Source organism: Delphinapterus leucas, chromosome X (assembly GCF_059928025.1).
Source record: "Delphinapterus leucas isolate spDelLeu-1000000601 "Yukka" chromosome X, BTC_Dleu_Yukka2, whole genome shotgun sequence".
In the NCBI taxonomy this organism is placed as follows: Eukaryota; Metazoa; Chordata; class Mammalia; order Artiodactyla; family Monodontidae; genus Delphinapterus; species Delphinapterus leucas.
This window is the reverse complement of record NC_143150.1, coordinates 72,500,552-72,515,624: the sequence shown is the minus strand read 5'-3', so window position 1 is coordinate 72,515,624 and position 15,073 is coordinate 72,500,552. Positions and strand designations below refer to the sequence as shown.

At 38.2% G+C, this 15,073-nt stretch overlaps 1 protein-coding gene across 2 annotated transcripts in view; it reads left to right on the top strand.

Moving 5' to 3' along the window:
* Window positions 1-15,073, top strand: part of KIF4A (kinesin family member 4A) — a 126,826-nt gene that overhangs the window by 83,892 nt on the left and 27,861 nt on the right. For both annotated transcript variants that reach the window (XM_089904415.1, XM_022560999.2), the window contains exons 15-19: window positions 1,368-1,471; window positions 2,426-2,570; window positions 3,309-3,419; window positions 7,163-7,246; window positions 8,446-8,559. In XM_089904415.1, coding sequence (XP_089760541.1) covers window positions 1,368-1,471; window positions 2,426-2,570; window positions 3,309-3,419; window positions 7,163-7,246; window positions 8,446-8,559 — 558 coding nt within the window. The remainder of the gene's footprint in view (window positions 1-1,367; window positions 1,472-2,425; window positions 2,571-3,308; window positions 3,420-7,162; window positions 7,247-8,445; window positions 8,560-15,073) is intronic.

Here is a 15,073-nt window from a genome sequence, read left to right as displayed (position 1 = left end):
TGTTACTTCTATAAGTACACATACACACACACACACACACACACACACACACACACACACACACGTTATTGCCAGATTAAATATACAGGGTATATAAAGCAGTGAGATTGGTCTTTATTGATTAGATTGAAATGACTAAAAGTATACTTCATGGAAAATAGCTCTTGCCTATTTAGGTACAGCCCCACCTAACCTGCCTCTGCTTCTTTTTGTCATTTCAGTACTGGTCTAAGGCCCTCGTATAATCTTCTTGGCTACCAACCACTTATTCAGCCAGTTTCCTTTCATCTTTTTTTGGTTATGAGAACAGGAAGGAATCTGTTCATTGAGTTTTCCCAATCTTGGAAAAACTACCAAACTTCAGTTTATAGAATTTGTTTTCTAAGTGCATGCAGAACTGCAGATGCTATTGAATGCATACGTTTGAAAGTTCAGAATATAAGAATGTTTGTGCAGCTCTTTACAGTTTACAAAATATCTTTACTTTTTATCTTATTCAGTCTTCCCAACAACCCTGTGAGGTAGGTGGTGTTAGTTGTTTACATAGATAGGAAAACTCTCGGGGGTCCCCAAGACCACCCCCAGGTTCAATGATTCACCAGGAGGACTCACAGGACTCAGTGTAAGATTTATTACAGTGGAAGTATACAAAACAAAATCAGCGAAGGGAAAGAGCACATGGGGCAAGGTCTGAAGGAAACCAGGTGCAAGCTTCCAAGAGTCTTCTTCTGATGGAGTCACATAGTATGTACTTAATTCCTCCAGCAATGGGTTTTGACAACATGTGTGAAATGTTGTCTATCAGGGAAGCTCCCCTGAGCCTAGGAGTCCAGGATTGTTAGCAGCAGAAATTCATGTAGGCATTCTCTGCCTAGCACATACAAAAATTCTAGACTCCCAGAAGGAAAGCATGTGTTCAGGATAAATCATACTGTTTGCACAGTTTAGGCATAATGAGCCACTCTTATCAGTTAGGAGATGGTGGGAATCCTACCAAAATCCAAGATCCCAGACGTGAGCCGAGGTCCAACTTGCAAGCCAGGTCTGTTTTTAGGATATCAGTCTCAGGCCTGCCACATTAACTCTTGTTTGCATAGAAACTAAGACTAAAAGAGATGAAATGGCTTTCCTTAAGTTGTTTAGATAGGATGTGCTGGACTCAAGGTTTAAACCCAGGCCTTTGGATTCCAAGTTCGTACTTTTCCCACTATATAACTTCATTCTCCATCAAATCAAGTACAAATGCTTTTAGTGTGCAATCGAAGTGGTAAAGTTGAATGCCTAGTTCCTTAAGACATGAGATGTTGAAGTGATTTTCTTGCTTTGCCTTTTAATGTTTTCTTTCTCTCGACCTATAACATTTCTAGGATAACATAAAAAACCTAGAATTGGAAGTCATCAATCTGCAAAAGGAAAAAGAAGAATTGGTTCTTGAACTTCAGACAACAAAGAAGGATGTCAACCAAGCCAAGTAAGAAAAAAGTCAATACTATTATTTCAAGTCCCAAACTGTGTATGAAAAGCCATAGACGAAACAGAGAAGTGAAAGAGCCATTTCCTGCCCCTACAGGATTTAAACCTAATTATGGAGAGGAGACCTAAAACAAAAGAAAAGCTAAGGAACTGAGATTTTAAATACCATCTCATGGTGACAGTAAAAGAATGCCATAACACAGCATATGATTAGCAGCCAAATAAATTTCTTAGGCAGTAATGGCTTTAAGAGTTCAGAGGCAGGAGATATCAGTTCAGGCTGGCATGATCAAGGAAAGCTTTATAAGAAGTTAGCATTTGAGCTGTATTTTGAAAGATTATCAGACCTACCAGACAGCAACAGTTTCTTTGTCCCTGTGCTGATGGTAAATTCGTTTGTGAATAGAATTAATATTCAGGCTAGCAAATGAAAAATCAATCTAGCCATCCCTTAGCCGGTTAAGAATAAAACCAAGACAAATTACCAGAATATCCTACACTCCCTTAGACCTTTGCCTTTATTGGCTATTCTACCTTCTTTTTACTTAGTGATTCTGTTATATCTCTATAGTATCTAAAGTTCATGTTCTTAAAAGTTATGTTGAATGTTTACTTTCTATCTCAGACTTGTGTAACAATCATCGGAATTATTCCTTACGCTCAAGTGAAGTGAAATGCCTTCAAAGAACCATCCTTTTAACGCAGAGTGGTGAGAGAGTAGTGTATTGAGGCAGCTACATTGTTACTTACGCAAAAAATTTCCTTTACTCTTTAGCTCCCAGTGTTGAGATGGTTTTGGTTGTTTGGGTGGGATTCATTATTTAAAGATGGCTATGTGACTGGCCGCCTATTTTATATATATCAAGGTTGTGAACCTGGGAGTCTAATATTATGTCTTTTGGAGTCAGACTTTGCTGCTGCTAGTCCTCATTCCTACAACATCTGTGTTTAGGTTGAGTGAGCGCCGCCGGAAACGTCTCCAGGAGCTAGAGGGTCAAATAGCTGATCTGAAGAAGAAACTGAATGAGCAGTCTAAACTCCTGAAGCTGAAAGAATCCACAGAGCATACCGTCTCCAAACTGAACCAGGAAATACGGGTAATAAACTCTCATCCTTGCATTTACCCTATAGAAACTTACAAACATAGGTGTTTTATTTAGAATTATACTACAGAGGTGTTTGCAGGTGAGAAAGTAGCAGGCAGGGCCCATCATTTCAAGTGTTTGAATCTCTACAAATGTCCCTTTTGTAGGACATTGTGCTAGCCATCTAGAATCTGAATAACAAAACTCTGCTTTGACATTCAGAGTTTTAATGTTAGATTCTCTGAAACCAAAGGGCGATGATACCTTAATATTTAGTGGTGACATTCTGACCACTTTCCATGATCATGTGGAATAATTTTGCAAAGTGGTTGCAAAACAACAGATACATAGAGAAAATTTTCAGTCATTGAATGTTCAACTTCTGACATGTACAAAGTGGTGGTTACAGGTCATTGTACTGAAACTATTCGAATACAGTGGTTGCTAGGTAGATTTGTCCTTGAGACTTAGTAGATACTTCCTTGAAATTTCATTTATATGCAGTGAATTTAGGGCTGGATTTAGCTTGTAGGTACATTTTTTCTATTATTTCTTCAGAGCGTTCATTTGTATAGTCTATGCAAGCATAGCAAGTGGTATTGCAAACATAATCAGAAAATCTGTTGGCAGGCTTCTCAGCTCAGCTCTGGATTTTTTTCTCTCTTCTTAATGGTTAGTCTATCCATCTGTACATCAGCCCAGAATAAGTGCAGATGACTATACTATTCGTGTTGGTTTTTGTTTCTACAGGTGATGAAAAACCAGCGGGTACAGTTAATGCGTCAGATGAAAGAGGATGCTGAGAGGTTCAGACAGTGGAAGCAACAAAAAGACAAAGAAGTAATCCAATTAAAAGAACGGGTAAGTAACTACAATTTCTCAAAGTCCTACCTAATGAACCCTTTTCTGGGCTGACTAACATTAAAGCTTCTCTTCAAACAGCTGGTATCTCTAAATATATGATACATTCATGAATTTAACAACTATTTATTAAATGTCTACTACGTGCAAGATACTATCCACTAGATACCATGGAAAATAGAAAGATGAGTAGTATATGTGTTTTGCTCTTGAAGACTATCTTGTCTAAAGGGGAAAATGAGACATAAGCATGATTTTCTTCAATACAAGAAATAAAGAGACTTGTGCTTTACAAATAGTCTAAAATACCAATGTAATTAAGAAAGGGAAGCACACTTCCAGTTGGACTGAAAAGACCTTGAACAACAGGGAGGATTTTGATAGAGATAAATGCAGGCATTCCAGATAAATGGAAGAGCAGGAACAAAGACACAGAGATGACAACTTTGTAGGAATAGCGAATGATCCAGGTGGGATAAAAGATAGTAGGAGAAGATTCCATTGGAAAGACAAGTTGAATCTGGATTGTTAAAGATCTAGGAAGTTTGAACTGTATTTTGTTAGCAGTGTAAAGAGTTTTAAGGTTTTTGAGAAACAAAGTGCTATCAGCAAAGTACTGCTTTCCAAAGATACATCTGGGAGTCAGGTGTAGAACAAACTGAACTATTGAGAAACTGGAGGCCAGAACACAAGTTAAGCAGGTATTGCGTCATCCAGAAAGATAATAAGGGCCTGAATTAGAGTAGTAACAATGTTCTTGGAAAGAACACTGGAAAGGACATTAATTTGGGGTAATTTTTAGAATTGGCCAGAATGTGATATGTTGGGTCAGGAAATGAGAGAAGTACTTCAGGAATGGTGACATGAGGAATGGTGGCATGAGGAGCTTTGTGGACTCTCTTCCCAGCAAAAGAAGCACAACTGGTGAAATGTATTGTCCTAAGGGCATATAGCAAGGAACCGATTATTCAAGGAAATCTACTAAATCTGAGTAAGAACAACAATAGTCTGTGGCATATGAGCCACGACCAACTCTCTCCCTTCATCCCCCTCAGCTCCATGTTGCTGAAGCTTTGTTTCAGGTAAGAGCAGCCAAGAGATCTGGGGATCCCTTCTTCCACCTAGCCTCCATGCAGAGGGTGGAAGCTGTATCCCTGCTGCAGAAGACCAGGACTACTGGGGTCTGACTACCATAACCCATCTAATCATAGGATGTAGGTTCCATGTCAGGAGACCAGCCAAGAAAAATAGGGTATGCTGCCACTGGCCAGCATCCTACTCTTAGAACAGAGATGTCACTCAGAGAAGTGGGCTTCTGTCCCCATCCCCAGGTCCTAAGCAGTGGTGCAGAGGATTCTGCCCAGGGGGAGGGGCAGGCCATAGGAATGCAGCTCTCCCTAAGGGGACTGACTTTATTTGGGGACAGAGTCTGGGGAAGTTAAAACCTAAAGGTGCTGTCAAAAACAATGGAAATTTTGGTGGTGAGCAATTAAGAGGAGACTGGTAGCTCCATGAGAACAATAAATGAAACAGCAGTCGAAATATTCAAAGATCTAATGACTGAAAACTTTCTAAATTTGATGAAAAACATTAATCTACACATCTAAGGAGCTCAATCAACTACAAGTAGGATAAATGCAAAGAGATCAACACCCAAGACACATCATGTCCAATGGTTGAAAGACGAAGACAAAAAACTTAAAAACAGCAAGATAAAATGACTCATCACATACAAAGAAATCCCAATAAAATTAACAGCTGAATTCTCATAAGATCAGGAACAAGACAAGGGTATCCACTCTCGCCACTTCTATTCAACATTGTCCTGGAGGTTCTAGCCAGAACACTTAGGCAAGTAAAATATATGAAAGGCATCCACATTGGAAAGGAAAAAGCAAAACTATCTCTATTAGAGATGACATGATCTTGTATGTGGAAAATCCCGGAGAATCAACTGAAAACTATTAGAACTAATACATGTGTTCAGCAGGGTTGCAGGACATAAGTTCAATGCACAAAATTTGGTTGTATTTCTATTCACTAACAATTTGAAAATGAAATTAAGAAAGTTCCTTTTATAATAACATCAATAGGAATAAAATACTTAGGAATAAGCTTAACAAGTGTAAGACTTATACACTAAAAACTACATCATTGAATTAATTAAAGATCTAAATAGGGCTTCCCTGCTGGTGCAGTGGTTAAGAATCCACCTGCCAATGCAGGGGACACAGGTTTGAGCCCTGGTCTGGGAAGAGCCCACATGCTGCGGAGCAACTAAGCCCGTGCGCCACAACTACTGAGCCTGTGCTCTAGAGCCTGCAAGCCACAACTACTGAGCCCATGCACCACAACTACTGAAGCCCGTGTGCCTAGAGCCTGTGCTCCACATCAAGAGAAGCCTCCACAATGAGAAGCCCACGCACCACAATGAAGAGTAGCCCCCACTCGTTGCAACTAGAGAAAGCCTGCATGCAGCAATGAAGACCCAACACAGCCAAAAAATAAATGAATTTTTTTAAAAAAGATCTAAATACATGGAACAATAATCCATGCTCATGGATGGGAAGACTTAATATTCTTAAGTTGGAATACCCCCTCAGATTGATCTACAGATTCAACACAATCCCAACCAAATTTCCTCTAGCTTATTGGTAGAAATTCACATGCTGATCCTAAAAGTCATATGGAGATGCAGGTGACCCAGAATAGTCATAACAATCTTGAAAGAGAACAGTACATTTGGAGATATCACATTTCCTGATTGCAACACAACCATCACCTCACATAGTTACCCCTTCTTTTCAGTGTAGGGAGAACACTTAAGATCTACTCTCCTAACAAATTTCAAGTATACAGTATAGTATTATTAACTATAGTTACTATGCTATACATAGATCCCCAGAACTTATTCATTTTATAACTAAAATTTTGTACCCTTTGACCAACCTTTCCCCATTTTCCTCACTGCCCCCATCCCCTCCCCAGTACCTGGTAGCTATCATTCTACTGTCTGGTTATATGAGTTTGACTTTTTTAGATTTCACATATAAGTGAGATCATATAGTATTTGTCTTTCTCAGTCTGGTTTATTTCACTTACCACAGTGACCTCCAGGTTCATCCATGTTGTTACAAATAGCAGGATTTCCTTGTATGTGACTGAATGATACTCCATTGTATATACAGTTGACCCTTGAACAACATGGGTTTGAACTGTGCGGGTCAACTTATACATGTATTTTTTTCAATAGTAAATACTACACTACTATACTATCCACAGTTGGTTAAATCCATGGATGCAGAACCACAGATATGGAGGGCCAACTGTAAAGTTACACACGAATTTTCGACTGCATGGGGGTTGGCACCCCTAACCCCACGTTGTTCAGGCGTCAACTGTATACACGTACCACATTTTCTTTATCCATTCATTTGTCAACAACTTAGGTCAACTTAGGTTGTCAGCTTAGGTTGTTTCCATATTTGGTTATTGTGAATAATGCTGCAACAAATATGGGAATGCAGATATCTCTTCAAGATACTGATTTCATTTCCTTTGGATATATATATACCCAGTAGTGAGATTGTCAGATCATATGGTCTTTCTATTTTTAATTTTTTAAGGAACCTCCATACTGATTTCCATAATGACTATACCATTGAAAGACTCTTCAGTTACATTATAAGGTTTTATTTTAGCTAGCTGAATAGCAATGAAAAGTCTGACTCTTTTCTTCTCAGGACCGTAAGAGGCAATACGAACTGCTCAAACTTGAAAGATGCTTCCAGAAACAGTCTAGTGTGCTCAGACGTAAAACTGAGGAGGTAAGAAAATCCAATCTGCTAGGTCAAGTGTATTATCACTTTCAGGCTTGGATGATGGCAGAGGAGTATCCCTTAAATGAGCCAGTGTCCTGAAACCAGGGATAACAGTCTTGACCAGCAGTTCCTAAGTCTTGATCCCTGTTTGTCATGAACTGTCAGCAGATAAAAACCTGATGAAAATGGCACTATTCAAATAAGGATTTTTTCTAATTGGGCTTCTTTCCAAACAAAACAAAACAAAAAGAGTAATTCTGATATATGACATTTCCAGACGCTTTCAATCTGCAGTGCTTCCTTGAAATTGTGTGCCTCCCCTAGGCTCTAACGCAGTAGCTGTTCACCAGTGTTATGTACATGGAGACTTATAAATGTAGTTCCTATAAGAATTCAAACCCATAGAATTTTTTATTTTTCTTGACTAATATGCTAGAAATTAGAATGTTCTTTCTTTTTTATTATGTTAATATAAATTATTTTATTGAAGTAGAATATATATACCTAAAAAGGGCACAAATATTATGTACATCTCCATGAGTTATTCCAAAGCGAAAAAACCTGTACAACCATCAACCTAAGACAAACAAGTCACTACTAGAACCTTAGAACTTCATCCCCACCCCCACCTGTTCTCTCCAAATGACGAGTCCTTCCCTCTTCCTCAGAGGTAACGACTGTCCTGACTTCTAACACTACAAATTATTTTTCCTGGTTTTGAAGGGAATTACAGAGAATGAAGTGCATCTTGTTTCTTTGATTTGGTAGTAGAATTGTAATAAACACCAATGCTGTTGCACGTAGGGGTGGTTTGCTCTGAACTTGCATTTCAGTATCTTTTAGCACAGGTACGTGAGCATTTCTGGTGAGTTATACCTAGGGGGGAAATGATGAATCACAGGGATTGTGTATGTTCAAGTTTAGTTAATAATGACAAACGATTTTCCATGGTGTTTGTACCAAAGTTTACTCACACCAGCCATGGATAAGAGTTTCAGTTGCTCCATATCCTCACTAACCTGGGGATTGTCAGTCGTTTTATTTTTCATCGTAGCCACTCCAGGGTTTAAGTAAAAGCATCTCACTGGGTTCTAATTTGTATTTCTCAGATGATTAGCTGTATGAATCATCAGATACATAATTAATGAAGAATGTTCTTCTTTCTACCCTTCAATTCAACATTACTATGAGCCATTTTTATTTAGGCAGCAGCTGCCAACAAGCGTCTTAAGGATGCTCTCCAAAAACAACGAGAGGTCGCAGAAAAGCGGAAGGAGACTCAGAGCCGTGGAATGGAAGGCACTACAGCTCGAGTGAAGGTATGGACAACTTGAACTGCCATTTGTCTTATGTACATTGGGGATAGGAAAAAATGGGAAGTAGCTTTCTTTTCGTTTAGAAGTAAACACTACAAAATCTGGAGTTCTACCTGAAAGCATTATTTCCTAAAGATATGATTATCTCTGAACGGTTGTTAAAGACCATGAGTAGTGAACCCTTTCTATCCCTGCCCCTGTTCAGTTAATTTTTAAAGTTTTATTGAGGTATACTTGACCTACAATAAATTATACATATTTAAAGTGTACAGTTTAATAAGTTTTGACACAGATATGCACCCATTAAATCATCACCACAATCAAGATAAAGTCAATGTCCATCAGGACCAAAACTTTCTTCGTACACCTTTGTAATCCCTCCCTCCGCTCCCCAGTCTATCCCTCTACGCCCCATTTCCAGGCAGTCATTAATCTGCTTTCTGTCACTGGATTTTCTACATAGACGGTTACATCATCTGCGCATAGGGACAATTTTATTTATCCTTACCCACTCTGTATGCCTTTAAAAAAAACTCTCTTGCCTTATTGTACTTGCTAGAACCTCCAATAAAATATCGAATAGAATAGGTGAAAAGAGGGCATCCTTGCTTTGTTCCCAATCTTAGAGAGAAAGCATTCAGCCTTTCACCGTTAAGTACGATATTAGCTATAGGTTTTTTGTATATGTTCTTCATCAGGTTGAAGAAGTTCTTGTCTGTTCTTAGTTTGCTGAAAGTTTTTATGATGAATAGATGTTGGATTTTTTCAAAAGTTTTTTCTGAATCTTCTTGAGCTGATCTTATGGTTTCTGATCTTTCTGAGATAATCTTCTTGAGGTGATCTTATGATCTTATGGTTGGTTGGTTTGTTTTTATTCAGTATGACAAACGACATTGATTTTTTTCCAACTTATTTTATTAAGGTATAACTGATGTACAATAAGATCTACCCTTTTTACTGTAGTTCTGCAAGTTTTAACATCATATACAGGTGTATAACCACCACCACAATAAAAATATAGAGTAGTTCTATATTCCCCTATAACACTTTGTACTCAGTTTCTCCCACAGCCATATGCTGGCCCTTCACAAACACTGATCTGTATTCTGTCATTATTGTTTTCACTTTGCATTGCATCAGTGTCATATAACTGGAAACGTACAGTATGGCTTCTTTCACTTAGCATTAAGGCATTTGATATTCATCCATGTTGTTGCCTGTATTATTCCATCATATGGATGTTCCACAGTTTATCTATTCGCCTGTTAAAGGTTATCTTGGAGTCTTTTTTTCCCCTAGTTTTTGGTGATCATGAATAAAGCCACTATAAAGGCATTCACATACAGGTTTCTGTATAACAAAGGTAGTCATTTCACTTGGGTAAATACCTAGGAGTAGGATTGCTCGGTCATATGGTAAGTGTATGTTTAACTTTATAAGAAACTGCCAAGGGACTTCCCTAGTGGTCTAGTGGTAAAGAATCCACCTTCCAATGCAGAGGACGCAAGTTAGATCCCTGGTAGGGGAACTAAGATCCCACATGCTGCGGGGAAACTAAGCCTGCACACCACAACTACTGAGTGTGCGCACCTCAACTAGAGAGCCTGAGTGCTGCAAACTACAGAGCCCATGCGCCACAACTAGGGAGAAGCCCATGTGCCACAACTAGAGAGAAGCCCTTGTGCCTCAACAAAGAGCCCGAGAGCTGCAACGAAAGATCCCACATGCCGCAACAAAGATCCCACATGCCACAACTAAGACCTGACACAGCCAAAAATAAAATTTTTAAAAATCTAATAATATCAAAACAAAGAAGATATACAGACTGCCAACAAACACATGAAAGAATGCTCAACATCATTAATCATTAGAGAAATGCAAATGAAAACTACAATGAGATATCATCTCACACCAGTCAGAATGGCCATCATCAAAAAATCTAGAAACAATAAATGCTGGAGAGGGTGTGGAGAAAAGGGAACACTCTTGCACTGCTGGTGGGAATGTGAATTGGTACAGCCACTATGGAGAACAGTATGGAGGTTCCTTAAAAAACTACGAATAGAACTACCATATGACCCAGCAATCCCACTACTGGGCATATACCCTGAGAAAACCATAATTCAAAAAGAGTCATGTACCAAAATGTTCATTGCAGCTCTATTTACAATAGCCAGGAGATGGAAGCAACCTAAGTGTCCATCATCGGATGAATGGATAAAGAAGATGTGACACATATATACAGTGGAATATTACTCAGCCATAAAAAGAAACGAAATTGAGCTATTTGTAATGAGGTGGATAGACCTAGAGTCGGTCATACAGAGTGAAGTAAGTCAGAAAGAGAAAGACAAATACCGTATGCTAACACATATATATGGAATTTAAGGAAAAAAATGTCATGAAGAACCTTGGGGTAAGACAGGAATAAAGACACAGACCTACTAGAGAATGGACTTGAGGATAAGGGGAGGGGGAAGGGTAAGCTGTGACAAAGCGAGAGAGAGGCATGGACATATATACACTACCAAACGTAAGGTAGATAGCTAGTGGGGAGCAGCCACATAGCACAGGGAGATAAGCTCAGTGCTTTGTGACCGCCTGGAGGGGCGGGATAGGGAGGGTGGGAGGGAGGGAGACGCAAGAGGGAAGAGATATGGGAACATATGTTTATGTATAACTGATTCACTTTGTTATAAAGCAGAAACCAACACACCATTGTAAAGCAATTACACTCCAATAAAGATGTAAAAAAAAAAACAATAAAAAGTTAAAAAAAAAAGAAAAACTACCAAATTATTTATCTAGTTGTTCAGTGCTGGTATATAGAAATACAACTGATTTTTGTATATTAACTTTTATCTTCTGACTTTATTAGTTTAGTGGCTATTTTGTAGGTTCTCTGGGACTCTACATAAACAATCATGCCATCTATAAATAGTTTTATTTCTTCCTTTATGATCTATATGTCTTTTATTTATTTTACTTGCCCTGTTGCATCGGCTAGGACATTCAGGATGATGTTGAATAGGAGTAGTGACAGTAGAAACCCTTCTGCTATTCCTGATCTCAGGGGAACAGTATTCAGTCTTTACCATTAAGTATGACATTAGCTATAGGTTTTTCATAGAGGCCCTTTATCAGCTTAAGGAAGTTCTTATCTATGCTTAGTTTGCTGTGAGTTTTTATCCTGAGTGGATATAATTTTTTTTTTTTTGGCCACGCTGCGCAGTTTGCGGGATCTTACTTCCCTGACCAGGGATCAAACCCAGGCCCCCAGCAGTGAAAGTGCCGAGTCCTAACCACTGGACCACCAGGGAACTTCCAATGAGTGTATATAAATTTTGTCAAATACTTTTTGTCTCTAGTTTGTTGATTTGGTGAATGACTTTGATGTTCAAATATGGAACCAGCCTTGCATTCTTTGAATAAATTCCACTTGGTTGTGATATATCATCCTTTTTATGTATTATTGAATTCAACAATACATAAAATTAAGATTTTGCTGAAATAAAAATTTCGTGTAAAATTTTTGCATCTGTGTTCATGAGGGATATTGGTCTGTTGTTTTCTTGTAGTGTCTTTGTCTGGTTTTGGTATCAAGGCCTCTTAGAATACGTTAGAAACTATTGCCCCCTCTTCAATTGTCTGTAAGAGTTTGTATAGAGCTAATATTGTTTTTTCCTTAAAAGTTTGGTACAGGGACTTCCCTGGTGGTCCAGTGGTTAAGAATCCGCCTTCCAATGCAGGGGATTGCGGATTCCATCCCTGGTCAGGGAACTAAGAACCCACACACCACGGGGCAGCTAAGCCCACACACCGCAACTACTGAGCCCACGTGCCGCAACTACAGAGCCCACACGCTCTGGAGCCCATGCGCCACAACTACGGAGCCCACACGCTGCAACAAAAGATCCTGCATGCCGCAACTAAGACCCGATGCAGCCATAAATAAATAAATAAATATTTTTTAAAATAAAAATTAAAATCCTTAAAAAAAAAGAAGAGGAAGTTTGGTACAGTTCACAAGTTAAGCCATCTGGACCTGAAGGATGTTTTTGTTAGTTGTTGCTTTTGGTGGGGAGGAGGGGTTAACTGTAATTCAGTTTTTTAACTGGATATCGGGTTGTTCGGGTTATATATTTCCTCTTGAGTGAGCTTTGGTAGTTTGTGTGTTTCATCTAAATTGTCAAGTTTATTGGTGTGAAGTTATTCATAATATTTCTTTATTATCCTTCTAATGTCTGTAAAAACTGTAGTAATGTCCTCTATCTCATTCCTGTTATTGATATTTTGTGTCTTTTCTCCTTTTTCTTGATCAGTTTGGCTAAGGTTTATCAAAGAACCAGCTCATTCTTACAAATGGTTAAAATAGTAAATTTTATATTATGTATATTTTACCACAATTAAAAACAATACCCCCCAAACCCTAGCTCATTAATTTCCAATCTGACCTTTATTATTTCCTTATTTCTGCTTTGGATATAATTGGCTTTTTTTCTTAAAGGTGGAACCTGAGGTCATTGATTTGAGTTCTTTTCTTTTCTAATATAAACATTTAGTTCTATAAATTTCCCCTTCAGTACTCCTTTAATGACATCCCACAAATTTTGATAATTATGTTTTCATTCAATTCAAAATACATTCTAATTTCCCTGTTGATTTCTTCTTTGATCCACAGTTATTTAAAATGATATTTAGTTTCCAAATATTAGGAGATTTTTCCAAATATCTTTCTGTTATGATTTCTAATTTAATTTCATTATGGTTAGAGACTATCCTTTATATGACTTGAATCCTTTTGAATTTTTTGAGACTTATTATGGCCTAGAATATGGTCAGTCTTGGCAAATGTTCAAACTGTATGTACTTGAGAAGAATGTATATTCTGCTGTTGTTGGATAGAGTGTTCTACAAATGTCAATCATGTTAATTTGATTGATTGTGCCATTCATTTCTACTGTATTCTTGCTGATTTTCTGCCTACTTATTCTATCAGTTACTTAGAGATGGGTATTGAAATCTTCAATTAGAATTATGGATTTGTCTTTTTCTTATTATAGTTCTGGTTTTGCTCTGTATATTTTGAAGCTCTGTTATTAGAGGCATAAACATGTAAGATTAATTGATCCCTTTATTATTATAATAATAAGTTTATTATTATGATCATTTTTATCCCTAGCAATATTCTTTGTTCTGAAATCTTTTTCTGATAATAATATAGTCCCTCCAGCTTTCTTTTTTTTTTTTTTTTGCGGTACGCGGGCCTCTCATTGCTGTGGCCTCTTCCGTTGCGGAGCACAGGCTTCGGACGTGCAGGTTCAGTGGCCATGGCTCACGGGCCCAGCCGCTCCGCGGCATGTGGGATCCTCCCAGACCGGGGTACGAACCCGTGTCCCCCGCATCGGCAGGCGGACTCTCAACCACTGTGCCACCAGGGAAGCCCCTTCCAGCTTTCTTTTAATGTTAGCATGGTATATTTTTTTAAAATCCTTTTAGCTTTAACCTCTTTGTGCCTTTGTGTGTTTTTAAAGTGTTTTCTTGTAGGCAGTATACAGTTGAGTCTAGCTTTTTTAATCCAGTCTGACAATCTGCATTTTAATTGGGGTGTTTAGACCATTTACATTTAATCTGATTATTGATATGGGTTGATTTGAATCTATCATATTGCTATTTGTTTTCTGTTTGTCCCATCTGTTCTTCATTCCCTTTTCCTTGTTTTCTGGCTTCTTTTGGATCAATTGAGTATTTTTATGATTCCATATTATCTCCTTTATTGGCTTATATATGATTTTGTTTCAGATATTTTGGTGCTTTGTATATTAGGGGCATAAACATTAAGGATTAAGTTCTCTTGAATAATTGACTCCCTTACCATTATGAAATTATATTTTTTTTATCCTTGATAATATTCCTCTTTTTTCTTTCAGTTTTACTGAGATAAATTGATAAACAGCACTGCAAAAGTTTAAGGTATACAGCATAGTGATTTGACTTATATGCATCTTGAAATGATTATCACAATAAGTTTAGTGAACATCCATCATTCATATAGATACAAAATTAAAGAAATAGGGCTTCCCTGGTGGCGCAGTGGTTGAGAGTCCGCCTGCCGATGCAGGGGACACGGGTTCGTGCCCCAGTCCGGGAAGATCCCACATGCGGCAGAGCGGCTGGGCCCGTGAGCCATGGCCACTGAGCCTGCGCGTCCGGAGCCTGTGCTCCGCAATGGGAGAGGCCACAACAGTGAGAGGCCCGCATACCGCAAAAAAAAAAAAAAAAGAAATAGAAAAAAAACTTTTTTTTTTGTGATGAGAACTCTTAGGATTTAGTCTCTTAACAACTTTTATATATAGCATACAGCAGTGTTAATTATATTTATCATGTTGTACATTACATCCCTAGTACTTACTTAATCTTATAACTGGAAGTTTGTACCTTTGACTGCCTCTCTGGTAACCACAAATCTGATCTTTTTTTCTTTGAGTTTGTTAGTTTGTTTATTTTTGAAGTATAA